General features: G+C 41.6%; 1 protein-coding gene and 2 pseudogenes across 1 annotated transcript; 2 read left to right on the top strand and 1 right to left on the bottom strand.

Moving 5' to 3' along the window:
• Nucleotides 1-1,148: 1,148 nt before the first annotated feature.
• Nucleotides 1,149-25,945, top strand: SPINK2 (serine peptidase inhibitor Kazal type 2). The gene is made up of 4 exons (XM_004483861.5): nucleotides 1,149-1,456; nucleotides 2,241-2,293; nucleotides 23,376-23,485; nucleotides 25,698-25,945. Exons 1-4 carry the CDS (start codon nucleotides 1,405-1,407, stop codon nucleotides 25,741-25,743), a joined length of 261 nt encoding a protein of 86 aa, XP_004483918.1. The 5' UTR covers nucleotides 1,149-1,404; the 3' UTR covers nucleotides 25,744-25,945.
• On the bottom strand, nucleotides 2,513-14,830 carry LOC139438645 (receptor-binding cancer antigen expressed on SiSo cells pseudogene; annotated as a pseudogene).
• Nucleotides 15,549-17,724, top strand: LOC101432184 (clathrin interactor 1 pseudogene; annotated as a pseudogene).
• Nucleotides 25,946-26,722: the final 777 nt, after the last annotated feature.

Genomic DNA, 26,722 nt, shown 5'->3' on the forward strand with positions numbered 1-26,722 from the left:
GCAGCTGTGAACATTGGTGTACAATCAAGATTTTTAATACCTTCAGTACTGATGCCTTCCTCATTTATAGCTCCAGTCGTTGAGAACTCCAGATTGATAATTTCAACTGCCTCCTCCACATCTCCACTTAGATGTCCTAAAAGGCATACTCCCCAACTTTTTTTCATGGAAGAAATGCCACCATCACCCATCCAGTTGTCAGACAAAATCCTAGGAAGCATCTGTGATTCTTCTCTTCACCACAGTTGGCATCACCTACAAAATATATCCTGAATCTGACCATTTCTCAACAGTCTATTACTACCATCTTTGGCCTGGATTTTTGCAAAAGTTACCTAATTTTTCTCCCTGTGTCCACCATTACCCATGTAATGCTATGTACTATTCATTCTTCATCCAACCTATCAACATAGAAGCATTAAACGGGGTATTCCCTTGCTTGACTCCCACATCCCGCATTGGCTTCCCTTGTTGCAATCAGAACAAATCCAAACATATCATAACCTACATGGCCACACAAGGTCTCGACCTTCCTTCTCCATCTCCCCCGGTTTTCTTCCTCCTCTATCCACATCTCCACCACAACTGACTTCAGTCTTTGAACACACTGGGCTGGCTTGGAATCTTTGCCCTTGCTTTCTCTTGAGCCTGGAATGCTTGTTCCCAAGGGCTTCACTGAACACTTTCCATCATTCAGCTTTCAGCTCAGATGTCACCTCTGAAAGGCCTTTCCTGACCTCCCTATAAAAACTTCTCCCCTTCCCCCACTAGATAGACAAAATCAAGCACTTAATTTTAGAAATTATTTGTTTTGTTTTGGCGTTCCCTCTGTCACCCTAACCCTAGCACTCACACTTGAAAGCTTCCTGAGAAAAGGGACCTCCTTGGCCAAGTTCAAGGCTGTTTCTTTGCCAAAACACCGCTTGGCACATAGGAGATGCTACGGAAGGTGGAGCTGACTGTAGAGCCCACAAGAGTCTTTCTTCCCCTGGGGCATAATCTGCTTCCTACTGGTCAGAGGGAAAAGTCTTCCCCATCACTGTTCAGGCCTCCCCTCCTCAACACAGGGTGGGAGCTCCCGCCCTGCTCCTCCCCTTTCCCTTCCTCCCCCTTCCTTCCAAACCTCCCTCCTCGAGGTGCCCCCTTCCCCCGGCTTCCCCTTTCATTCCCTCTCTCCCCGACTCCCTCGTCCCACCCGACGCCGGGTCCCCCTCCAGTCCCTGCCTCCACCTCTCCCGCCCCTCGCTCTCCTCCTCTCCCGCCCCCTCTCTTCTCGACCCCCCTCGCCTCCCTCTGCCCCCTCCCCCTCCCTCCCCGGCTCCGCCCCCTGCCCCCCTCCTCCGTGGCCCTCCGCGCGCCTCAACGCCCCGCGGCGGAGCGCGTCTCGGGCGCGGCAGACCAGCCATGGCTCTCGGCGAGCTGCTCGTGCTGCTGCTCCTGGCCGGGGACTTCGCAGGTAACGCTCCAGGCCTGCTCGGCAAGCCCTGCGAATCGGTGACGGAGGGGAAGGCTCGCCCCGGCCGCCGTCGGTGGTGCGGGCCGCCGGCCCGGCCTCCCCTCACGCCCGTCGTCGGTGGTCCCGCCGCCCCTCGCGGTGCCGAGCGCCGAGCGGGGCAGTTTCATGGCGCCGGCGGCCCTGTCGTTGGTACTTGTTTGGGCGCCTTAGCGCCTGCTAAGTGACACCCTGCCTTTTCTCTCTTAAAGCAGGTTTTTCTGGAGCCCAAGATGAGGAGTTGGGTTTTTAGGTACCCTGAACCTTGGCGGGAGATGTACGGGGATTAGGAATTGTGAGAAGTGCATCGGGCACTCTGGGGCTTTTGAGAAATAGACTTTAGTGCAGCCAGAGCTTACATCGACCTTAGAATGACGTGAAACTGGCCAACCCCTGGTATTAAGTTCTTCATTTATTACCCTGAGCCGAAGAGAAAAGGACTACCATGAATTTTTAGAGTTTTAGTCCATAGCTTTTATTCTGTAGCTTCTCAAGCAAACCTATTAGGGTGGTCAGTTACCGAGCTGAATGCAATGTCTTTTCTGTCCCTTCTCTGGGAAAGGTGTCACAAAACACCTGCATATCTTTTTCGGGCGGGTAGGGTATGTGGAGTGGGAATGGTTCAAAGAAGCTGAGAGGGAAAGGGAGGTGTGGCCGGGGTAAATTACAAACTACATTTATAAAAACCCTTTTGAACAAGAATCGGCTTTTTAATCAGATACTTTAAAATGCCTCTGCTTTCTTCTAGCGGTCTCTTTGGTCTCGGCGTCCTGGCATCATAAGCAGGGAAACTACAGATCAGTAAGTCGAAAACCACTTGTACTGTTTCTGCTAATGCAGTGAACGCCTACACAGTTTCAGATAGAGTTTTCAAGTGTGACCTGGCCACTTTTGAAATTGTTGACGGCTTACAAAAGAAACCAGGTTTTCAGGCAGGTCTGCTGATGCAGGTCAAGTGTACATTTTGGTTGAAAATAGCTCAGTCGTTGAAGACCTCAGGACCATGTTTCTTTTAATGACTCAAAAGGTCCTTAGCCTCATAGTTACACCTTGTCCTAGATGCTTGGTGCACATTCTCTCAAATCCTAACCGTGACATTGTAAGATAGCCAGATATTACTGCTTTACATGTGAAGAGATTGACCTCAGAGGGGGTAAATATCTTAGAATGTCTTTTTTCAATGCTGGGCTGTACCTGTAGAAGGATGAGTGGGAGGTTTGAGAGACAGCTTGGCCCTGCAGCTGGTGTTCATATGTGATCTTGCCTGGCTGTTTTGCCACTGCACTCAGCACCAAGCCCAATTCCTTATGTGGCCCCTAGGTCTGGCCACTTCAGTCCACCTACTCACTACTCATTTCCCACATGCTCTGTTCACTTGGGCTCCAGCTATACTGTGCATTCTCTCAATGTGTCATTTTCTCTCCTGGTCTTAATCTATCTCCTTGCTCTGCTCGAACTGCTTTTCCGTCATTCCTTACCAGCTCTTCTTTGAGCTTTCAACTCAGATCGCACCTATTCCTGGAAGCTTCCACTCTCTTCCCTTCCTCCAAAGTAGATATAAATGACTTTCTCTTTGCTTCCATTCAGCCTGTTCTGCATCATCATCATCATCACCACCATGACTACAAATGTTTAGCTTCCATGTACTATATGCTAAGCAGTGTTCTAAAAGCCTTCCATATATTAATTAATCTTTTCCCAGAACTATGAGGTAAGTACCATTTTTTATCTTCTTGGCAGAGGTGACACAGGAAGTAGTGGAACTGTGGTTCTAAACCAATCTGGTTTGGCAAGGCTCTTGACCTTCACCACCCCCATCATAGCACTGAATTGTAAATGCAGTGCTTGTTTGCCCCCAGTAAACTGTATGCCCAGATTCAGGGCCCACATTATTAGCACACAATGGGTGCTTATAAATACTTTGCATTCAGATGACTTTGTTTTCCTGGATTTCATTTTCTTTCAGAAATTGGAGATAATGCCACCTCTCTCTCAGGGTTGGAAGTAGGGTAAGGCAAGCGAGATATCTAGGGTACAACATTTTAGGAGGCACTCACACTCAGATGGAAAATACCCCAGGACTCTGTTCCATATTTATATAGGGCTATTAAAAGCATGAATTCCTCAAGGGATCTTTGTTTTCTCTTCTCTGTTTCCATTGGCACTCGTTCAGGGTCCCCAAACCTCTTTTTTTCCCCTATATTATATTTCATGTAAGTGAGATCATATAATATTTGTCCTTTTGTGTCTAGCTTATTTCACTCAACATGCTGTCTTCAAGGCTCATCCATGTTTGTCTCCTGTATCAGAAGTTCATTCCATTTTATGGCTGAATAATACGCCATTGTATATATTTACATTTTGTTAATCCATTCATCCATTGATGGATACTTGGCTTGCTTCCACCTTCCACCTTTTGGCTATTATGCTGCTGTGAATACCAGTGTGCAAGTATCTCTTTGAATCCCTGCATTCAATTCTTTGAGGTATATACCTAGAAGTGGAATTGCCAGGTCATTCGGTAATTCTATGTTTAACTTGCCGAGGAACCATCAAACTGTTTAACACATTGGTTACACCATTTTACATTCCACCAAAATTGCACAAAGATTCCTGTTTCTCTACATCCTTGCCAACACTTGCAGTTTTCTGTTGTTGTTGTTGTTGTTTTTTAAACAATAGCCATTCTAATGGGTGTGAAGTGTTCTTATTGTGGTTTTTTTTTTTTTTAAATGTTTATCTCTCCCCCTCACTGTTTGTACTCAGCTGCCTACTTTCTGTTCATTTTTTTTTTAGGAGGCACTGGGAACTGAACCTGGGATTTCCCATGTGGGAGGGAGGCACCCAATCACTTTAGCCACCTCCGTTTCCTGCTTGTTTTGTCTCTCATTGTGTTTCCTCACTGTGTCTCTACTCTCTTCATTGTGTCTGTCTCCCTGTGTTATCTTTTTTTTTTAAAGATTTATTTATTTATTTATTTATCTCCCCTACCCCCCACCCCGGTTGTCTGTTCTTTGTGCCTATTTGCTGCGTCTTTGTCCGCGTCTGTTGTCGTCAGCAGCACGGGAAGTGTGGGCGGCGCCATTCCTGGACAGCATGCACTTTCTTTCACGCTGGGCGGCTCTCCTTACAGGGCGCAGTCCATGCGCGTGGGGCTCCCCTACGCGGGGGACACCCCTGCGTGGCAGGGCGATCCTTGTGCGCATCAGCACTGCGCATGGGCCAGCTCCACACGGGTCAAGGAGGCCCGGGGTTTGAACCGCGGACCTCCCATGTGGTAGACGGACGCCCTAACCACTGGGCCAAGTCCGTTTCCCTCCCTGTGTCATCTTGCTGCACCAGCCCGTCATGTCAGTTTGCTGTCTTGCTGTTTTGCTCGTCTTCTTTAGTAGGCACAGAAACTGAACCTGGGAGCTCCCCTGTGGTACACAGGCACCCAGATGCTTGAGCCACATTCGCCTCCCTCCTTGTGATTTTGATTTGCATTTCTCTAATAGATAATGAGGTTGAGCATCTTTTCATGTGCTATTTGACCATTTGTATGTCTTCTTTGGAGAAATGTATATTTAAGTACTTTACTTATCTTTTAGTTGGGTTATTTGTATTTTTGTTGTTGAGTTGTAGGAGTTTTTTCTTTTTCAATTCTCTGTGTTAGTTCTTTATTAGATATATGGTTACCAAATATTTCCTCCCATTTCGTAGGTTGTTTTTTCACTTTCTTGATAATGCCCTTTGAGGTATAAAAGTTTTTAATTTTGATGATGTCAAATTAATCATTTTTTTCTTTGTTGCTTATGGTTGTGATTTAAAGTCTAGGAATCCATTGCCTAATACAAGGTCCTGAAGATGTTCCTCTGTGTTTTCTTCTTAGACTCTTATATTTAGGTCTTGGATTCGTTTTGAGTTAATTTTTGCTTATGGTATGAGGTTGGGATCTACTTTCATTCTTTTGCATGTGGTTATCCAATTTTCCCAACATCGTCTGTTGAAGAGACTATTCTTTCCCCAATGAGTGAACTTGACACTCTTGTCAAATATCAATTGGTCTTAGTGGGAGGGTTTATTTTTGAATTCTCAATTCTATTCCATAGGTCTATATACCTATCCTTATGCCAGTACTACACTGTTTCCCCTCCGCCCCAGATGGCTCCCTCATCTGTTTGCTTGTTGTTTTTTGCTCATTTTTTGCGCTCATTGTCTGCTCATTATTTTGCTTGTTGTCTGCTCACTTTTTGCTCGTTGTCTGTTTTTTCTTTAGGAGGCATCAGGAACCGTACCTAGGACTTCCCATGTGGGAACCGGGCACTCAATTCCTTGAGCCACATCACACCTTGCTTGTTCTGTTTTTGCTTTTTTCTGTCTTCCTCATTGTTTTTGCTTGTTGTCTGTTCATTGTCTGCTTGTTGTTTGTCTTCTTTAGGAGGCAAACGCGGAACATCCCATGTGGGAGGTGGACACTCATCTGCTTGAGTCACATTCACTCCCTCCCACACTGTTTTGATTACTGTAGCTTTTGTAATGAGTTTTAAGATTGGCAAGTGTGAGTCCTCCAACTTTTTTCTTTTTCAAGATGGTTTTGGCCTTTCAGTGGCCCTTACTCTTCCATATGAATTTAATGATTAGCTTTTCCATTTCTGTGAAGAAGGCTGTTCTGCTTGTGCTTGTGCTTGAGATTGCATTGAATCTGTAAGTCACTTTGGGCAGAATTGATATTTTAACAGTATTTAGTCTTAGAATCTTGAACATGGAATGCTCTTCCATTTGTTTAGGTCTTCTTTATTTCTTTCAGCAATGTTCTATAATTTTCCATATATAACTCCTTTATATCCTTGCTTAAATTTATTCATAGTTATTTTAGTCTTATAGTTGCTATTGTAAAAAAAATTTTTTTTGGAATGTTTGTTGCTGATATATAGAAACACCATTGGGGAAGTGGACTTGGCCCAGTGGTTAGGGCATCCGTCTACCACATGGGAGGTCTGTGGTTCAAACCCCAGGCCTCCTTGACCCGTGTGGAGCTGGTCCACGTGCAGTGCTGATGTGCGCAAGGAGTGCCGTGCCATGCAGGGATGTCCCCTGCTAGAGGATCCCCATGTGCAAGGAGTATGCCCGGTAAGGAGAGCCGCCCAGCATGAAAGAAAGTGCAGCCTGCCCAGGAATGGTGCCGCACACAAGGAGAGCTGGGACAACAAAATGACGCAACAAAAAGAAACAGATTCCCGTGCCGCTGACAACAACAGAAGCGGACAAAGAAGATGATGCAGCAGATAGACACAGAGAACAGACAACCGGGGTGGGGGGGGGGAGGAGTGGAGAGAAATAAATAAATAAATAAATCTTTTTTAAAAAAAAAAAAAAGAAACACCATTGAATTTTGCAACTGAATTTGTCCTTCTTGTCACATTACAACTTTGTTTATTGTGAGTCCAAAACCAACAATTTCTTATTACTTTTTATGCATTTGCATTTTAGATCCTGTAAATTAAAAAGTGGAGTTACAAACCTAAATTTAAACAGCACTGGTGTTTGTAATTACCCATGTAATCATCTTTACAGAGATCTTTATTTCATCATAGAACTTCAATCAATAGTCTTTTCCTTTCAACCTGTCAGACTCTCTTTGCATCTCTTAGAGGGCTGTCCTGTGGTGATGAACTCCCTAAGCTTTTAGTTTCACTGGATATACAATTCTTGGTTGACAATTATTTTCTTTTAGTACTTTAAAAATGTCGTCACACTGCCTTCTTGCCTCTATGATTTCTGATGAGAAACCAGCACTTAACTTTTATTGAGGTTCCCTTGTACATTATGCATTGCTTCTTGTTTTCAGCTTTCAGGATTCCCTCTTGGTCTTTGGAGCTTTGATTATAATGGTCTGGGCATGGATCTCATTGAGTTTATCCTATTTGGGGTTTATTAGGATTCTTGGATATGCATATTCATGACTTTCACTAAATTTGGGGAGTTTTGAGCCATTATTTCTTCAAATATTGCTTTTACCTCTTTTTTCTACTTCTGGCATTCCCATCACAGGCACTTTGGTACTCTTGATGGTATCCCACAGGTCTCTTAGGCTCTGTTCACTTTTCTTAATTCTTTTTTTCTCTCTTTTTCTAAGACTGAATCAATTTTCTTTTTGAGCTCACTGATTCTTTGTTCTGTTAGCTGCAAGCTACTGTTGACCTCTCTTGGGAATTTTTTATATCTGTTATTGTGGTTTTCAACTCCACTATTTCTCTTTGCTTCCTTTTCATTATTTCTCTTTACTGAAATTCTCATTTTGTTCATGTATCATTTTCATGATACTCTTTAGTCTGTTCTCTGTGTTTTCCTTATCTCTTTAAGCATATTTAAGAACATTTTTAAAAAGTCTTTTTCTTTGTTTTGATTCACATATGTAATTCAGTGCTCTTAATTATGTTCACAGTGTTGTGCTTCCATCACAGCTATCCATTTCCAAAACTTTACAATCAACTCCAGTAGAAATTCTGTAAAATTTTAGCATTACTTTCATGTTCTCTATCTCCCATGCCAGACTCTGATAACCTATATTTTGTTTTGACTCTATGCATTTGCTTATTCTAATTATTTCATATCACTAAGATGAAACAATATTTGTACTTTTGTATCTGGCTTATTTCACTCAGTATGACATCATGGTTTTCCAGACATATCTCTCATCTGTGGGTTGTCTTTTCTTAATAATGTCCTTTTATACACAAAAGATTTTAATTTTGATAAAGTCCACTGTCTGTTTTTTCTTTTTTTGCTCAGGCTTTGGTATATAGTCAAATAACCCATTGCCTAACTCAAATCCGAAGATATTTCTGTTTATTTTCTTCTAGGAGTTATATAGTGTTAGCTCCTACGTTTAGGTTATTGATCCATTTTTTTTTTAAGATTTATTTTATTTCTCCCCTGCTTCACTCCCCCCATTGTCTGCTCTCTATGTCCATTTGCTGTATGTTATTCTATGTCTGCTTGTATTCTCATTAGGCAGCTCCAGAAAACGATCCTGGGACCTTCCAGAGTGGGAGAGAGGCAATTACTCTCTTGTGCCACCTCAACTCACTGTTCTGCTACATCTTCCTATTTCCTCTCCTCTGTGTCTCTTGTTGCGTCATCTTGCTGGGCCAGCTCTCTGTGTTGGCCGGCATTCCTGCACGGGGCAGCTTTCCTGCGCTGGGTGGCATTCCCATGCAGGGTGGCACACCTGTGAGGGCGGCATTCCCATCGGCTGGCACTCCACATGGGCCAGCTCGCCATGTGGTTTCAGCTTGTCCTCACCAGGAGGCCCTGGGCATTGAACCCTGGACCTCCAATACAGTCTATACAAAGTGTACAATCAATGGCTTTTAGTCTAATAACAAGGTTGTGCATTCATCCCACAGTTTTTTTAGAACACTTTCATTACTCCAAAAAGAAAAAGTCCACATCTCTTAGCAGTTACTTCTCAATAGCTCTATTTTCCCTAGCCCTACAGAACCATTAATCTAATTTCATCCTTACAAATTGATTTATATTTTATATAAATGGAATTGTACAATATATTGTACTTTGTGTCTGGTTTCTTTCACTTAGCATAATGTGATTTTTTGGTCTGATATTAACACCTTGTAATATTAACATACATTTGTTCAGTTTCAAAGAAAAACAGTCTTATATATGCAATATTACCCATAGTCATATTTCATATGAGGTTTCACTATGCTGTACAGTCCCATGTTAGATTTTTTAGCTTTCCTTTTAATAATTTACATGACCTTAGACTTTCCCTTTCAACCACTATCTTACCCATATAATAACACTGCTAGTTTCAAACCTTATGTTGTACTTTGACCTTTTCTATTCATTTCCAAAGATTAACACACATCCTATTTACCAATTCTGCACAAGTTAACCCTCAACATTGCATTCTCTAACCTCATTCTATTTTCTGGTGACCCAAATTCAAGTTATTAACTCCATGAGATTACACAATATATTTAGTTCATAATAGTGCAATCATAAAGTATTTGTCCTTTTGTTTCTGGCTTGCTTTGCTCAACAATGTTCTCCAGGTTCATCCATGTTATATGCTTTATGACTCACTTCTTCTTACAGCTGCGTAGTATTCCATCATGTGTATATACCACAGTTTGCTTATCCATTCATTGTTAGATGGACACCTGGGTTGTTTCCATCTTTTGGTAATCATGAATAATGCCGATGCAAACATTCGTATGCACATGTCTGTTCATGTAACTGCTCTCAGTTCTTCTGGCATATACCTAGTAGCGATGTTGCCAAGTCATGTGGCAAATCTATATTCAACTTCTTTGGGAATTGCCAAACAGTTCTCCACAGTGGCTGTACCATTCTATGATTAAGTGTTCCTATCTCTCCACATGCTCTCCAACACTTTTTCTGTCTTTTTAATAGTAAGCATTCTAATAGGTGTGAAATGTTATTTCATTGTAGCTTTAATTTGCATTTCCCTAATAGTTGGTGATGTTGAACATTTTTTCATGTGTTTTGTCACCATTTGTATACCTTCTTTGGACAAATGTTTAGTCAAGTCCATTTTGTCTTTTTATTATTGAGTTGTAGCTTCTCTTTATGTAGCATGGATATTAAATCATAATTGGATAAGTCATTTCAAAATATTTTCTCCCATTGAGTTGGCTGCCTTTTTGCCCTTTTGATATAGTTCTTTGAGGCATAAGTTGCTTAATTTTGAGGAGGTCCCATTTATCTTATTGTTTCTTCTGTTGTTTGTATTTTGAATGTAAGATCCAGGAAACCACCACTTACCACAAGATCTTTAGGATGTTTCTGTATATTTTCTTCCAGTAGATTTATGGTCCTGGTGTTTATATTTAGGTCTTTGATCTGTTTTGAGTTGATTCTTGTATGGGGAGTGTATCAGTCTGCCAAAGGGCTGCCAATGCAAAGTACCAGAAATTTGTTGGCTTTTGTAAAAGGTATTTATTTGGGGTAAAAGCTTGCACTTACAAGGCCATAAAAAGTCCAACTCAAGATTGTTTTCTCACCAAAGTCAGTTGCCCCATGTTAAAGTAAGATGGTCACAAATTTCTGGCTAGTCTGTCTTCCTCTCTGGGCTTCCTCTTCCTCTTGAGGTTCTGTGGTTAAGTGAAGTCCTCTCGCTCTTGACATAGGGCTTGTTTCTTCCCGAACCTCCTTTATCATTCTGGGTTCTCTTCCCAATCTCAGCTGTAAGCTATCAGGCAAAATGGTTCATCTCTCCGTGGGGCTTTAGCTGTTTGAGCCTTCTCCTTTCTGTCACACGGTAGGATTAAAGAAATGACAAAGCTCTCTCTTCCAGTATGTCTTTTTGAGTGAGTATCTCTATATCACACCCAGCAAGGGGCGGAAAATCAATCTGAGTCACACCCTCTGACATTACCAATCAAAAGCCCTAAATTGATCTTACTGAGTAATTTTAACCAAAGAAAGACTCCTTAACTGAATTTAATACAATCAAAGGATGTCATACCCAGAGAAATAGTTTGATTTATAAACATAATCTTTCTCTCTTTGGGATTCATAAATAAACTCAAACTGCCCTAGGAAGTGAGATAGGGTCCTCTTTCAATCTTTTGGTTATAGATAGCCAGTTTTCCCAGCACCATTTGTTGAAGAAACTGTTTTGTCTTGTCAACATGGACCTGGTAGGTTTGCCAAAAATCAGTTGTCTGTACAGGTGAGGGTTTATTTCTGGACTCTCAACTCTATTCACTGATCAATTTGTCTGTCTTTATGCCAGACAATGCTAGTGTACAGAAACATTACTATTTGCATGTTGATCTTGAATCCTGCCATTTTGCTGAACTCATTTATTAGCTCCAGTGGCTTTGTTATTGACATTTCAGAATTTTCTAAATATAGGATTGTTTTTCCCACCCATTGAGAGTTTTATTCCCTTTTTTCCTTTTTTATTTATTTTTTAATGTTTAATAACAGTGGTGACTATGGGCATCCTTGCCCTGTTCCCAGTCTTAGGGGGAAAGCTCTCAACCTTTCCCATTGATTACGATGTTGCCTGTGGGTTTTTCATATATACCCTTATCATATTGAGGAATTTTCCTTCCATTCCTATGTTTTGAACTGTTTTTGTCAAGAAAGGATGCTGGCTTTTGTCGAATGCCTTTTCTGCATCAATCAAGATGATTATGTGTTTTTTTTTCCCCTTCAATTTGTTAATGTGGTATATTATAGTAATGATTTTCTTATGTTGTACCAGCCTGTATATCAGGAATAATTCTTACTTGGTCATGATGTACAAGTCTTTTGATATGCTGTTGGATTTGATTTGGCAGTATTTTGTTGAGAATTTTTGCATCTATATTCATTAGAGAGATTGGTCTATACTTTTTTTTTCTTGTAGTGTCCTTATCTGGCTCAGATATTAGGGTGATGTTGGTGTCTTAAAATGTGTTGGGTAATTTTCCCTACCCTTCAATATTTTGGAAGTGTTTAAACAGGATTGGTATTGATTCTTCTTGAAATGCTTGGTAGAATTCACCTGTGATGCCATCGGTCATGAACTTGACTTTTTTGGGAGTTTTTTGATGACAGATTCAATCTCTTTAAGTGTAATTGATTTGTTGAATTTTTGTATTTCTTGTAGCATCAGTGTAGGTGGTTTTTGCATTTCTAGAAATTGGTCCATTTCATCTAGGGTGTCAAATTTGTTGGCATACAGTTTCTCATAATATCCTTTTCTGATCCTTTTTTTTTTTCCTGTGGAATCAGTTGTAACTTCCCCCCTTTCATTTCTAATTGTTATTTATTTGCATCTTCTCTCTTTTTTTCTTTGTTAGCCTAGCTAGGGTTTTTGTCAGTTTTAATACAGGCATTTAGGGCTATAAATTTCCCTCTGAAGACTGTCTTCACAGTATCCCATAAGTGTTGATAAGTTGTGCTCTCGTTTTCATTTGTTTCTCTATATTTACTGATTTCAGTTAAAATTTCTTCTTTGACCCACTGATTATTTAGGAGTGTATTTTTCAGCCTCTACACACTTGCGAATTTATCTCTTTCCTGTCTATTATCGATTTCCAGTTTCATTCCATTGTGATCTATGAAGGTGCACTGTACAATTTCAGTCTTTTTATATTTATTGAGAGCTGCATTGTGACTTGAGATTTGTTCTATCCTGGAGTAAGATCAACGGGCACTTGAGAAGAATGTGTAACCTGCTGGTTTAGATGCAATGTTCTGTATGTGTCTGTTAGGTGTAACTCATTAGGTGTAACTCATTTATCATATTGTTCAAGTTCTCTGTTTCCTTGTTGCTCTTGTCTAGTTCTTTCTAATAATGTGAGTGGTGTGTTGAAGTCTCCAAAGATTTTTTTTTAAAGATTTATTTATTTATTTCTTCTCCCTCCCCCCCCCCCCCCACCCCGGTTGTCTGTTCTCTGTGTCCATTTGCTGCGTCTTGTTTCTTTTTCGCTTCTGTTGTCATCAGTGGCACGGGAAGTGTGGGCGGCGCCATTCCTGGGCAGGCTGCACTTTCTTTCACGCTGGGCGGCTCTCCTTACGGGTGCACTCCTTGCGCATAGGGCTCCCCTACGCGGGGGACACCCCTGCGTGGTGCGGCATTCCTTGCGCGCATCAGCACTGTGCATGGGCCAGCTCCACACGGGTCAAGGAGGCCCGGGGTTTGAACCGCGGACCTCCCATGTGGTAGACTGATTCCCTAACCACTGGGCCAAGTCCGTTTCCCTCCATTTTCTTCCTTTATTGTTCTGTTGCTCTCTTTTCTCTGTCTGCTATTTTCTGCTGCCTCAAAACTTCTGCTTGCCAGGCTGCATCTTCTTCCTCCCATGCATTGGTATTTTCTTGCCAGGTATCTAAGTCACCTAATTCAGGAGATTGATGAATAAAAGGCATATCTTGTATAGTTTCTAATCTACTAGAGAAACCTGTGCTTCCATTTGGAATGCCAAAATTTAATGGTTCTCTCTTCTTAATAACAATTTTCTGAGTGTTTCTTATAGTTAGTGTCATGTCCTTAAAATAGTCAGGTTTGGCCAATCCAATGTCCACATAGAAGAGGTGGCATTGGATTGGGAAAAGTGGACATAATGGACAAAGGGTATGGGGAAAGGCAGGAAGAGATGAGAGGTGGAGGCGTCTTCGGGACATGGAGCTGCCCTGGATGGTGCTTCAGAGGTAATCACCGGACATTGTAAATCCTCACAGGGCCCACTTGATGGAATAGAGGAGAGTATGGGCCATGATGTGAACCAATGTATATGAGGTGCAGAGGTGCCCAAAGATGTACTTACCAAATCCAATGGATGTGTCATGATGATGGGAACGAGTGTTGTTGGGGGGGGGGGAGAGGAGGGGTGGGGGGGTGGGGTTGAATGGGACCTCACATATATATTTTTAATGTAATATTATTACAAAGTCAATAAAAAATAAAAAAATTAAAAAAAAAAATATTACTCACTTTACTAATTTTCTATACCAGTTATACCTATCTTTGGAGACCTTTCTTGTTTCTAAGATTTAATTGACATTTTTACAAAATGTGTAAAATATTAAATATAAGGATCCTCTTCATTGAAAAAAAAAAAAAAAAAATAGTCAGGTTTGGGAAACCAATGTGGCTCAACCAGTTGGGCTCCCATCTACCATATAGGAGATCCAGGGTTTGATGCCCAGGGCCTCCTGGTGATGACAAGCTGGCCCACATGGCAAGCTGGCCCATGTGGAGTGCCGGCCCATGCAGGAATGTGGCCCAGCCTGGGAATGCCGCCTTGTGTGGGAAAAGGTTCCCTGCACAGGAGTGCCAGCCAATGTGGAGAGCTGGTGCAGCAAGATGACACTGAGGAGAGAAAACAAGAAGACATAGTAGAACAGGGGAGCTGAGGTGGCACAAGAGAGTGATCGCCTCTCTCCTGCTCGGGAAGGTCCCAGGATCAGTTCCTGGAGCTGTCTAAAGAGAATACAAGCAGACACAAAGAACACACAGCGAATGAACACAGAGAGCAGACAATGGGGGATATGGAGGGAGAAATAAATTTTTTTAAAAATCTTAAAAAAAAAAAAAGGTTTCAGCTATTCCAAAGCATTTTGTTGTATTGCCACATTCCCATTTCTTCCTTCAGTCTTTACACTTGTGGGTGCATCTTCATTCCAGGAAGTCTGCTCTTCAACATCTGTCTCCTTAGCAACTGATAAGTAATCACCTGTAGTTGACAAAGTTATTTGGTCTCCACTTAATTTCGGTCGTCTGCCAGATCTGCATATTAATCTCTTTAGAAATGAGAATACTGTTGCTAGGCAGGTATAAACCTTAAATAACTGGAACTGAGCCATGGCCATGGTGGGAATCAAAACTTGCCTCTCCCCTCCTCATGTCCCCCCCCCCTTAGGTCTGTATATATCCAGACAGTGTCAGTGGAAAGGTATATTTGTTGGGGATTGAGCTGTATCCCTCGTCAAAAGAGCATGTTCATGTCCCAACCCCTGATCCGTGGGTGTGAACCCATTTGTAAGTAAGGCCTTTGAAAATGCTGTTAACATATTATCAAACTGAATGAGGGTGTGTCTTTTTTTTTTAGATTTATTTTAATTATTCCCTCCCCCTGCCTTGTTTTTGTACTCAATGTCTGCTCTCTGTGTCAGTTCATTTTGTGCTCGTCTTCTTTTTCATGAGGCCCTGGGAACCGACCTGGGACCTCCCATGTGGGAGGGAGGCACCCAATGGTTTGAGCCATCTCTGTTCTTGCTTGTTGTATCTCTCATTATATTTCCTTGTTGTATCTCCATCAGCTTGCTGTCTTGCTTGTCTTCTTTAGGATGCATCAGGAACTGGACCTCCCAAGTGGTAGGCAGGTGCCCAACTTCTTGAGCCACATCTGCTTTCCATGAGAGTTGGTTTTTTCATTTTGTTTGTTCTTAGTAGGTACTGGGGGCCGAATGGGGGAGTTCGAGGCGGCGGGCGGTGGCGACCCTGGCCTGGCTTGCCCCAGCACGGAAGTGCTCGGGAGTCTGTGGGGTGCAGGAGAGGGAGACGGCTGCCTGGCTCACACGGGACACCATGTCGAACACGTGGAAGGTGCGGGAGCTGGTGAACAAAGCCACCAATGTGGTTATGAATTATTCAGAGATTGAGTCTAAGGTTCAAGAAGCAACGAATGATGATCCTTGGGGACCTTCTGGACAACTCATGGGAGAGATTGCCAAGGCTACATTTATGTATGAACCATTTCCAGAACCTATGAACATGCTTTGGTCACGAATGTTAAAAGATAACAAAAAGAATTGGAGAAGAGTTTATAAGTCGTTGCTGCTTCTAGCTTATCTCATAAGAAATGGATCAGAGCGTGTTGTTACAAGTGCCAGAGAACACATTTATGACTTGCGATCCCTGGAAAATTACCACTTTGTAGATGAGCGTGGCAAGGATCAAGGTATAAATATTCGCCAGAAAGTGAAAGAATTGGTTGAATTTGCCCAAGATGATGACAGGCTTCATGAAGAGTGAAAGAAAGCAAAAAAACCACAAAGACAAATATGTTGGGGTTTCCTCAGATAGTGTTGGAGGATTTAGATACAGTGGAAGATATGATCCTGAGCCCAAATCAAAATGGGATGAAGAGTGGGATAAAAACAAGAGTGCTTTTCCGTTCAGTGATAAAGTAGGTGAACTGAGTGATAAAATTGGAAGCACAATTGATGACACCATCAGCAAATTTCGGAGGAAAGATAGAGAAGACTCTCCAGAAAGAGCAGTGACAGTGATGAGGAAAAGAGAGCAAGAAGAGGCAGATCTCCCAAAGGTGAATTCAAAGATGAAGAGGATACTGTGATGACAAAGCATATCCATATCACACAGGCCACAGAGACCACCACAGGCAGACACAAGCGCACAGCACATCCTTCTAAAACCGTTGATCTAGGAGCCACCAGCACATTACACAGGGGACAAAGCAAGTCCAGATTAGAATGCTTCAACCCATACACCTCAGTCTTCTGTTAAGACTTCAGTGCCTAGCAGCAAGTCATCTGGTGATCTTGTTGATCTGTTTGATGGTACTAGCCAGTCAACAGGAGGATCAGCTGATTTATTCGGAGGATTTGCTGACTTTGGTTCAGCTGCTGCATCAGGCAGTTTCCCTTCCCAAGCAACGACAAGTGGGAATGGAGACTTTGGTGACTGGAGTGCCTTCAACCAAGCCCCATCAGGCCCTGTGGCTTCCAGTGGTGAGCTCTTTGTTAGTGCCTCACAGCCAGCTGTAGAACTCTTCAGTGGCTCACAATCACCTCCAGCTGCCTCAAATGCTTCAGACCAATTTGTTCTTATAGGCTCATCCCAGGCAACCATGACATCCTCCCAGAGTATGAATTTCACTATGATGAGCAGTAATGCTGTAGGACTTGGTTTGCCCATGTCAAGATCACAGAATACAGATATGGTCCAGAAATCAGTCAGCGAAACCTTGCCCTCTACTTGGTCTGACCCCAGTGTAAACATCAGCCTAGACAACTTGCTTCCTGGCATGCAGCCTTCCAAACCCCAGCAACCATCGCTTAATACAATGATTCAACAGCAAAATATGCAACAGCCTATAAATGTGATGACCCAAAGTTTTGGAGCTGTAAACCTCAGTTCTCCATCGAACATGCTTCCTGCCCGGCCCCAAACTAACCCTCTGATAGGGGGAGCAATGCCTCTGAGCATGCCCAACGTGATGACTGGCACCATGGAAATGCCCCCTCTTGGAAATGCTCCAATGATGAATCAGAGCATGATGTGTGTGAACATCGGGATGTCAGCTGCTGGGATGGGCCTGACTGGCACAATGGGAATGGGCATGCCCAGCTTAGCCATGACTTCTGGAACTGTGCAATCCAAGCAAGATGCCTTTGCAAATTTTGCCAACTTTAGCAAATAAGAGAGTGTAAAGAAGCAGATTGAATGAAGGATTTTTAGCTGTGCAGATAGATATATTGGGATGGAAAATACTAATCAACTCCCCTTTCTTTTTATCAATTAATTAAAATAAACCTACACAAAGAACTGAAAAGGCTGTTTTATAAAAGTGAAATATCTAGTGTTCCAGATGGACAGTCAAGGGCACTTTAGATGAGGCAGTCCAAATCATTTTTCCCAGTGAGAATAGATCACAAATGGTATGGTGAGACCATTGAAAGCCTTTATAAATTTAAGAGCCCGTTTTCACATCATAATTTGTAGGAAGACTAGAGAGGGGCTGAATCTCTAATTTTGTACTTTTGAATCTCTAATTTTGTTTTTTTGTTTTTTTGTGTTTGAATTTTTGTGTTTGTTAATTTTGTGTTTGAATCTCTAATTTTGTACTTTTTTTTTTTCCTGAGGAACTTGATTTTCCTGTCCCTGAACTGCCTTGTCACAATCGGGTCTCTTCCTTTTACTACCACTCTTGAATCCATATATGAAATCATTAAAGTTGGATGGTCAGTTTTTTATAAAAAAATATATATATTTTTGTCCAAAAAGGCACACGTATGTGATTATGGCTAAATCAAAGGTAACTGGAATGTATATGCTTTTGCTAATGTTCCAACAACATTGCTATTATATTATCCAAATTTTTATTGTAACAAAACCTCTTCACGTAATTGGTGATAGCTATGAGGCTTTTCCCATGTCTTCTGCTATAATTATCCTGTGCAGAATGAGGAAAAATATTTTTTCAGGACTGCTGTATGGTTTCCTTTAAAAAAAAAAAAGAAAAAGAAGCCCTCCAGTATTTTTGTTTTAGCAGTCATTATTTACCATTTGCTGTGATTAACTTGGCAAGACTTCCTTCTGTGTTTATCCCTGTAGCCATCATTTTAATAGTCAATACAAGTCAAAAAAGAAAAATATTTATTTCTATTTTTTTGTGTCTTCAAAAAATTGAAAAGGTAGAAATCCATTAAAACCTTAAGTTAAATATAAATATTATAAGTCAACAATGTTGGTTTTAAAACTTTATGCAGTATTTGTTTTGTTTTGGTTTTGAGTGAATATGGCATTAGCAAGCTATGATTTCATTAGAGAGGAGTTAAATATATATTATTAAAGGAGACCTGTAGCAGTCCAAGATTTTATTGATTTAATGAAAAATAAAGGAAATTAATTAAAGTGTTTTTGTTTTCCTGCTGTAATTCTGCATTTAGCTCACAGGAAAATCATGATTCTAGAGTTTGGAATGCAAAATTAATTGTTTCACCCTTAAGCTGGGAATATTTTTTAAAACAAATACTATAATATAGGTATCAAATTATTACCTCCCCACTTTATGTTGAAAATTTTTTAATTAAATATAAAACTTTGTTTCCATTGTATTCATAATGTTCTGTTATACATAACATTAAAATTTAAAAAAAGAGATACTGGGGATCAAACCTGGGAACCTCACACATAGGAGGCAGGCACTCAACCACTTGAGCTATATCTGCTACCATGAGGGTGTTTCTTAATCCAGTGTGGCTAAAGTCCTTATCAGCAAATGAAATTGGGCCCAGAAGGAGTATACAACAGGGAACAGCCAGAAGGTGGAAGTTAATAGGACCTGGAAGAGAAAGGAGAAGATGCCTCCATGTGCATTGCCATGTGACAGGATAGCCAAGGAAGCCCAGTGATTGCTGGCAGCCAGAAGATGCTGAGCCTAAGAGGAAGCAAGCCCTCTGGCCTCTGAAACTATGAGCCAATGAATCCCTATCATTAAGCCAACCCATTATATGGTATTTGTTTTAGCAGCTGAGAAATGAAAACTGTACGTATGGAGTACATAAAACAGAGCAGGCCATATATTTAACCTTTTGTTACAGTGGGTTTCTTCACGCACCGTAGTCTGATTACTATGACTTGTTCTAGTCCTGGCTATACTGGTGACTAGTGACTATGGGCAAGACAAAGTACTGCTCTGGACTCAATTCCATCACAATCAGGGGGTTGATCTCCATGACCTCTAGGTCCCTTCCTACCAATTCTGAACCTACTGCTTTCTTTAGTTCTCTTAGTTAGATGCCACTGTCTTAAAAGTCCAGACTGAAAGATTAGATTCATGAGTATGTGAGAGCACTATGCCAGGGAATTAAGGTGGAATGTAACAGAACATCCACATGGAGATTGTAGTGAAGCACAAATGAAGAGCTAGAGGACAGTAAGGCAGGTACAGTGGCATGTTTTGGACTTTCACTTAAAAATCAACCAGAGCAAGCCCTCTCAGGTTCTTTTCTTACTTAATATGATACTGAACTCTTGCATCAGCACAAAAGGCCTAGGTACAATTCATAGAACAACCTAATTTCATAAATAAATGAAGACTAGAGAACTTGTGCATGGTCATAGCTAATTAGCAATGATTGAAAATAGTTCTTTTTCTGAATCTTGGTGCTTTGCATGTATGTTTTACACTGAGAAAGTGATGTGTATTAGTCAGCCAAAGGGGTGCTGTTGGAAAATACCAGAAATCTGTTGGCTTTTATAGAGGGTATTTACTTGTGGTAAAAGTTTACAGTTTCAAGGCCCTAAAGAGTCCAACTCAAGCTACCACAAGAGGTACTTCCTCACCCAAGTTGCCACGTATTGAAGCAAGGTGGCGGGTGATGTCTGCAAGGATTCAGTCTTCCTTTCCTCTTAGGCTCCATGGTCCCAGCTTCTTTACATAGGCTGGTACAATGCTCGTCTGTCTTCCTCAGGGCTCATTTCTTTCCAGGCCCAGTTGTTCTGTTCTATCAGGCTCATCTCTCTTCCTGGGGCCCCAGGATCCTCTGTATCTTCTTTGTATATCTACTGCCATGTGAGAGTCTGTTTTATCAGCCCAGCAAGGGGATGGGCGCTCAATGCTGAGTTGCTTTCTAATGATGTGGTTGAATCAAAGCCCTACTCCTAACATAATTTAATCAGATGGCTCAGCTGAATCTAATACAATCAAAGGGTTATCATGCCCAGAGGAACAGACCAGTTTACAAACGTAATCACTGTCTTTTTTGGAATTCATAAATAATATCAAACTGCCACATGGTGGTAAAAATGTATGTTACATTTTCATCTAGATTCCCATCTAATCATATGACCTAGATTCATTCAGTATTCAAAAATATTTATTGCATATCTGTTCTGTGTATGTCACCATGCTAGCTGCTGGGAATATAGGTAATAAGATCTCAATAAGTTGAGCTCTAAATGGCTATTTTTATATGCTTAATACTTTAAATTAGTTCTCATGGTAACTCTGTAAGGTTGGTGCAAAGATAAATAAGTAGAGCCTTTGCTTCAGCCTCATGTTTAGTTAACACTGTTACCAAAGAAATAATGATGCAGTTATTGCATTTGCAAATATGAATAACAGAGTTGAATAAAAAGTATAATATTGGAAGTGGAGAAGATAATCAGTTTGGCAGGGGTTGGGGTGGTGGTAGTAGTTCAGGGACATTTGAAAGGAAAGGTCACAGTTAAGTTAGGTCTTGAAGGATGAGTAGGTGTTGGCCATGTGGACAAGGTGAGAGAAGTGCATTGCAGGTAGAGAAAACAACACGTATAGAGGAGTCATAAAATAGTGTGATATATTTTAGGGTGAAAGCAAGTAGTTTAATGTGGCCGGAACATAGGGTGGGAGTAAGGAAAATATAGGAGATAAGACTGATGGGCACGACCCAAATAATGGGGTAAGCCAAATAAAGGTAACTGGCAACCCTTAAAAGGGTTTGTGTTTTTTTAAATTTATTTATTTCTCCTCCTTCCCTCCATTGTCTGCTCTCTGTGTCCATTCACTGTGTGTTCTTCTGTGTCTGCTTGTATTCTCATTAGGCGGCTCTGGGAACTGATCCTGGGACCTTCTGGAGTAGGAGAGAGGTGATCATTCTCTTGTACCACCTCAGCTCCCTGGTCTCTGCATCTCCCACTCTCTCTCCTCTGTGTCTCTTTTGTTGCGTCATCTCGCTGCATCAACTCTCCGTGTTGGCCAGCACTCTTATGTGGGGCAGCGCTCCTGTGTGGGGCAGCACTCCTGCACAGGGTGGCTCTCCGTGCAGGCCAGCTTGCTTTCACCAGGAGGCCCTGGGTATCGAACCCTGGACCTTCCATATTGTAGACAGGAGCCCAATTGCTTGAGACACATCCGCTTCCCCCTTAAAAGGTTTTTAAACAGTCAGCTTAAGATAGGTTATGCTGCCATTACAAATGACCACCAGATTGTACTGGTTTATAATATAAGTATATTTCTTGCTGACATTATTCTCTGCTCCACATTTTCACATGGGCTCTAGCTAATGAAGCATCTTCTACCTAGGACATTGTTGGTCTTTTGGAGCGGAACAAGAACCATGGTTTACTGTGCAGTGGCTCTGAAAAGCTTTAGCCAGAAGTGATTCATTTCACTTCTGCACTTTTTTTTTTCTAGGAGGTCTGGGGATTGAACCCAGGACCTCATACATGGGAAGAAGGCACTCAACCACTTGAGGTACATCTACTCCATGCTCATGTTTTGTTTTGTTTTTAATATCTTTTTAAAAAAAATAATCCCCCCTCCCCTGGATGGTTTTCTCATCTGTCTGCTCATTGTTTGCTCGCCTTCTCCAAGAGGCACTGGGAATCAAACCTGGGACCTCCCACATGGGAGGCAAGTACCCAGTGGCCTGAGCCACATCTGCTCCCCACAGGCTGCAGCATCTGCTGGCTTGTGACATCCACCTGTTTAGGTGTCTGGCTTGTTGCGGCACATATGGCGTCTATATCATTGCAATGGGTGCAGCGTCTAGCTTGTTGTGGCGGGTGCAGTGTCTAGCTTGTCTTATTCTTTAGGTGGGACCGGAACCCAAACCTGGGACCTCTCATGTGGTAGGCAGGCGCCCAACTGGTTGAACCACATCTATTTCCCTGTACATGTTTTAATTAGCCAAAGCTTTGCTAGATCAAACACCCTGGTAATCATCCTGATGCATTCAAAGATGAATCTTGAGACATCAGGATTTCAAAAAGAGAAATAGTCTTCATTGTGTAATACAGGAGAACAGGAAAAAATTCTTAGATCTATTCTCCTTGAATTGTAGAAGTTTTGGTTTTTTATGAAAATCAAACAAAGGAAAATGGGGATCGTGATGTTGGAATGGTAAGGGTTATTGATTAATTTGTTCAACAGGAAGTGTGTTAGTGCAGGTCTTAGATGCTGGCTGGAGTAAACATCGGGTTACAGGTTACAAACTAGGTCCTAAGCTGCTTCATTAACACCCATTAGGAACTGACAAAGTTTGGCTAGGGTGAGACATATAGTTGTAAATAGTTCAATCCACATAAGATAATGAGTAAGGAGACTTAAGCGAAACATTTGTAAATCACTTAAACTAAACCAAACCAAACCACTGTCGAGGGGCTGTTTAGAAGTGACTAACTCCAGTTCAGGCATAGTTACTAGTTAAAGATTACAGAATTATAAAAATAAGACATGGTATTATAATCAAAGAAATAAATTTCAGATATTTTTCTCTAGCTTCTTTTGTATCAAGGCCATGATTATAGTGACTGAGTGATTCTACGTTATACTAAAAGAAATCCTCTGTAATAATTCAGTGACTATAGTTATTTGTTAATTCTTAATACTTAGTTTCAAAAGCAATTTCACCATCAACAGGACAGGGATATATAATTTTCCCTCAGGGAAGGGAAGATTGACCTAATATTTGGAAGGACAATACAGTCTATTAAGGGTTTTAAGTACACGATGAAATGATTTGGAAAACTTTTTTTTTTACGTGTAGAAAATAGGTACAAGTATTTTTTTAAGATGTTTCTAGAAAATTTATGGGCGATTTGGGATATTTCCCTCCTCCTTCTCCCATTTTGGGATGAGTTTGCCTCAAGCTATCCCCTCATTCTTTTCCTTTCTCCTTCTAGGCTAACTGTGACCAGTATAAATTACCAGGATGTCCTAGGAACTACAGCCCCGTATGTGGAAGCGATGGGGCCACTTACTCCAATGAGTGCGTCCTGTGCGTAAAAATCAGGTAACAGGAAGCGGATATGACTCAAATGATAGGGCCTCTGCCTACCATATGGCAGGACCTGGGTTCAATCCCTGGGCCCTCCTGGTGAAAAAGAAGAGAAAGCGTGCCTGTTCAGTGAGCCAGTGTCTGCGCAGTGAGCCGAGTGCCTGCGCTAGTGAGTCATGTAGCAAGATGATGACACAATAAAAGAGAGACGAAGGGGAGAGTCAAGGTGAAGCACAGCAGAAACCAGGAACTGAGGTGGTGCAAGTGTCAGGGAATGTCTCTCCACATCAGAGTTCCCTGGGATTGAATCCTGGTGAATCCTAGAGGGAGAAAAAATGAGAAGGGAAGACAAAAAGAGAAATAGATGCAGAAGATCACACTGCAAGTGGACACAGACAACAAAGATAGCAGGGTGGGGGGAGGGGAAGGGGGATAAATAAATCTTAAAAAAAAAAGGTAACAATTTTACAGCTAGAGGCTAGCCAAATTTTCTTTTATCCTTTCTTGAATTTTCATTCTTTAGGAAGTAGTGACTTTTTGGGGTATGAGAATCATTCATAACATAAGCAACTCTCAGTTTCTTAACGCATTTAAGAAGACCATAAATCCTTAAGCGCAGTTTCCAAGTCAAAGCTAGAGAATGAGGTGTGTGGTTAATCAACTGTAGACCAGACAATAAAGTTATGTTACTATGTTTAAATGGACAGTTTCCCCAAATTAAGAAGATATTTAATACTTAAACTATGTGATGTTAAATTTTCTTTTAAATTCAGAGGGCATGTGCAGGTCCTCTATCCACTCTGCACTCTGAGTGGAGAGTGAAGAAGTATGACTTAATAATTCTGCTTGATAGGATGCTAAGTAATATGTCTATCATACTTGATTTGACACACCTTATCTCGCAGCATGGTGTGCTGTTTTTTCAAGCATGCTGCTCTGTATTGCAGGGAACACTTTCCCTGCCCACAGTCTTCAGGGAGTAATCTAGGATTTCTCAGAGTTCCTCTTTGGGGTTTGTGCTCTGTGCCCTGGGGTTAAAGAAAGAAATGGCAAGGTTGGGATTCCCACCTGACTTAGTTTCCTGTCTGATAAGACAAATACCGTACAATGGGTTGCTTAGCAGGAATTTATTGGCACCCAACCTCAGAGGGTAGAAGGCTTTCCTCCTCCTGGGGTGGGTACTGTTCTGGCTGGCCAGCAGTCCTTGGGGTTTTTGTCCTCCCCTTTCTCTTCTGGGTTCCATTTGAAGGGAACCCACACAAGTTCTCTGGTTTCTTGTGCCCGGCACTGAGTGTTGGAATCCTTACCATTGACTTCCAGATTCTACTCTTGCCATAGTTTTCTCTGTGTAAAGCCTCCAGTAATAGGATGAAGATCGAGCCTTAGTTGGCCATACCTTAGCTAAAGAACAACTTCTTCAAGAGGTCCTGTTTACAATGGGTTCACACCCACAGAAAAGGATTAAGATTTTTTTTTTCCTGGCGACATAATTCAATTTACCACATCACCCTATTTAAAATTTCCTAGATTTAGCTTAAAAATAAAAAAATGTTTAAATAAGCATAGTTCTGGAAGGAATCTAATGTATGATCATGTGGATATTTTTAATACAAATAGTGGGATGGTTTTGTAGCCAGATTTTTTCTGGGTTCTTGGCTAATTTACGAGAAATGAATTTCAAGAGCAAGCTGGTTAGGCCAGTAATTTATTCAGGTAGGGAGGGAAGAAAAATGGGAGAAAATAACAGATCATGGGTTCCAGGTAGAGAGGAAAGGTCTGAAAAGTGATGAAGAGGGCTGATTTACAGACTACAATTCCCCATTATTGATTATAAATGCCCAGGTTTTACTAGTGTGCTGTTCCAGGCAGGGTCATGGCCGGTTTGCCTTCCCACTTGCCTTTTAAACCATAAATTATTCTGCCCCTTTGCTAATGCTGTGGGAGGAGTTTCAGCTGTTTGCTGTTTTGATTGATTATTCCACCAACCAATCCCCTGGGAGGGCCCAATGATAAGGCCCCTGGAGAATATCCGGGGCTTCTCCCCGCTTCTTGGGGAAGTCTCGTTCTAGATGGGAGTTCTCGTGAGGGTCTTCAGCCATCTTGGGGCTATCGATGTCCATGGGGGCTTCTTGCCAGGTTCCAGGTACATCTTTTGAGTCCCTATTTTATTAACCTGCTTCAGTTTCAGTATGGTAGGTAATAATTATGTTTTTTGTTCAATTTGCAGGAAAGAAGGTCATGATATTAAAATTGTCCGAGATGAACCATGCTAATGGGACAGTTCACAGAAAAGATGGACAAGACACCTTAAAATGAGCATATTAGATGAATTCCAGCTTTCCCATTTTCCCTTTTCCTATGTTTCTTTGCATGAGATTTGTTAAACATTTCCTGACAGGAGGTGTGGAAGAGAGCCTTGTATATTAACTATGTCAAAATAAAAACTTGCTTCTTGGCTTTTGCCCCTTGCCTTAAGCTAATTTCCCGGATTACTTATTCATTGCTTTATTTAGTTAGAATGATACCAGCACTGTATTCAGTCACTATTGTTTTGTGTTGAGAATATAATTTTCACTCAGCAGCCTCACCTGCGACTCTTTCCCTCCCAGGCAAAGGTAAATTTCCCTAAGAAGAGGAGTCGTGGTTGAGAGGGCAAGACTTTTTCCCCTTTCTGTGATTCTCAGATAATTAATTTGATGTAACTGGTAGAGTGTTCTACCCATAGCATATAACCATGAGATCCTTGGAGCTTATTTTAACCGAAGCTGGTTAAGTCTAGGAATCATCCAGGTGAAAATATTTACTAGATTCATCGTCTTCTTTCAGCGCTGCAGTTTTCCTTTAGGGTTAATTCAGGATTTGGCTTTTTCTTCCTTTTAGAACAGAGGTTCTCAATCAGCAATTTTGACCTCAGGGGACATTTGGCAATGTCTGGGGACATCTTTGGTGTTCCAAATGATGGTGGGGGCTACTGGTATGTAGTGGGTAGAGGCTGGGGAAGCGACTGCACCCCTACAAGGCCCAGGACAGCTCCACAAAGAATTATCTGTTAGTGCTGAGGTTGAGAAATCCTGTTTTAAGAGTTTGATACAACGTAAAGATCCACCATTTTATAACGATAGTAAAAGTGATCAGGGATTAAGTTAGCCTTTTCCAGGTCGAGGACTTTGAGCCCAGAGGGCACTCTTGCACCACAAGACTGAAATATGGGGCAGGAGGTGCCTGGGAGAATGGTGTACTGCAAAGGGCATG

The sequence above is a fragment of the Dasypus novemcinctus genome, chromosome 1 (genome assembly GCF_030445035.2).
Source record: "Dasypus novemcinctus isolate mDasNov1 chromosome 1, mDasNov1.1.hap2, whole genome shotgun sequence".
Lineage (NCBI taxonomy): Eukaryota > Metazoa > Chordata > Mammalia > Cingulata > Dasypodidae > Dasypus > Dasypus novemcinctus.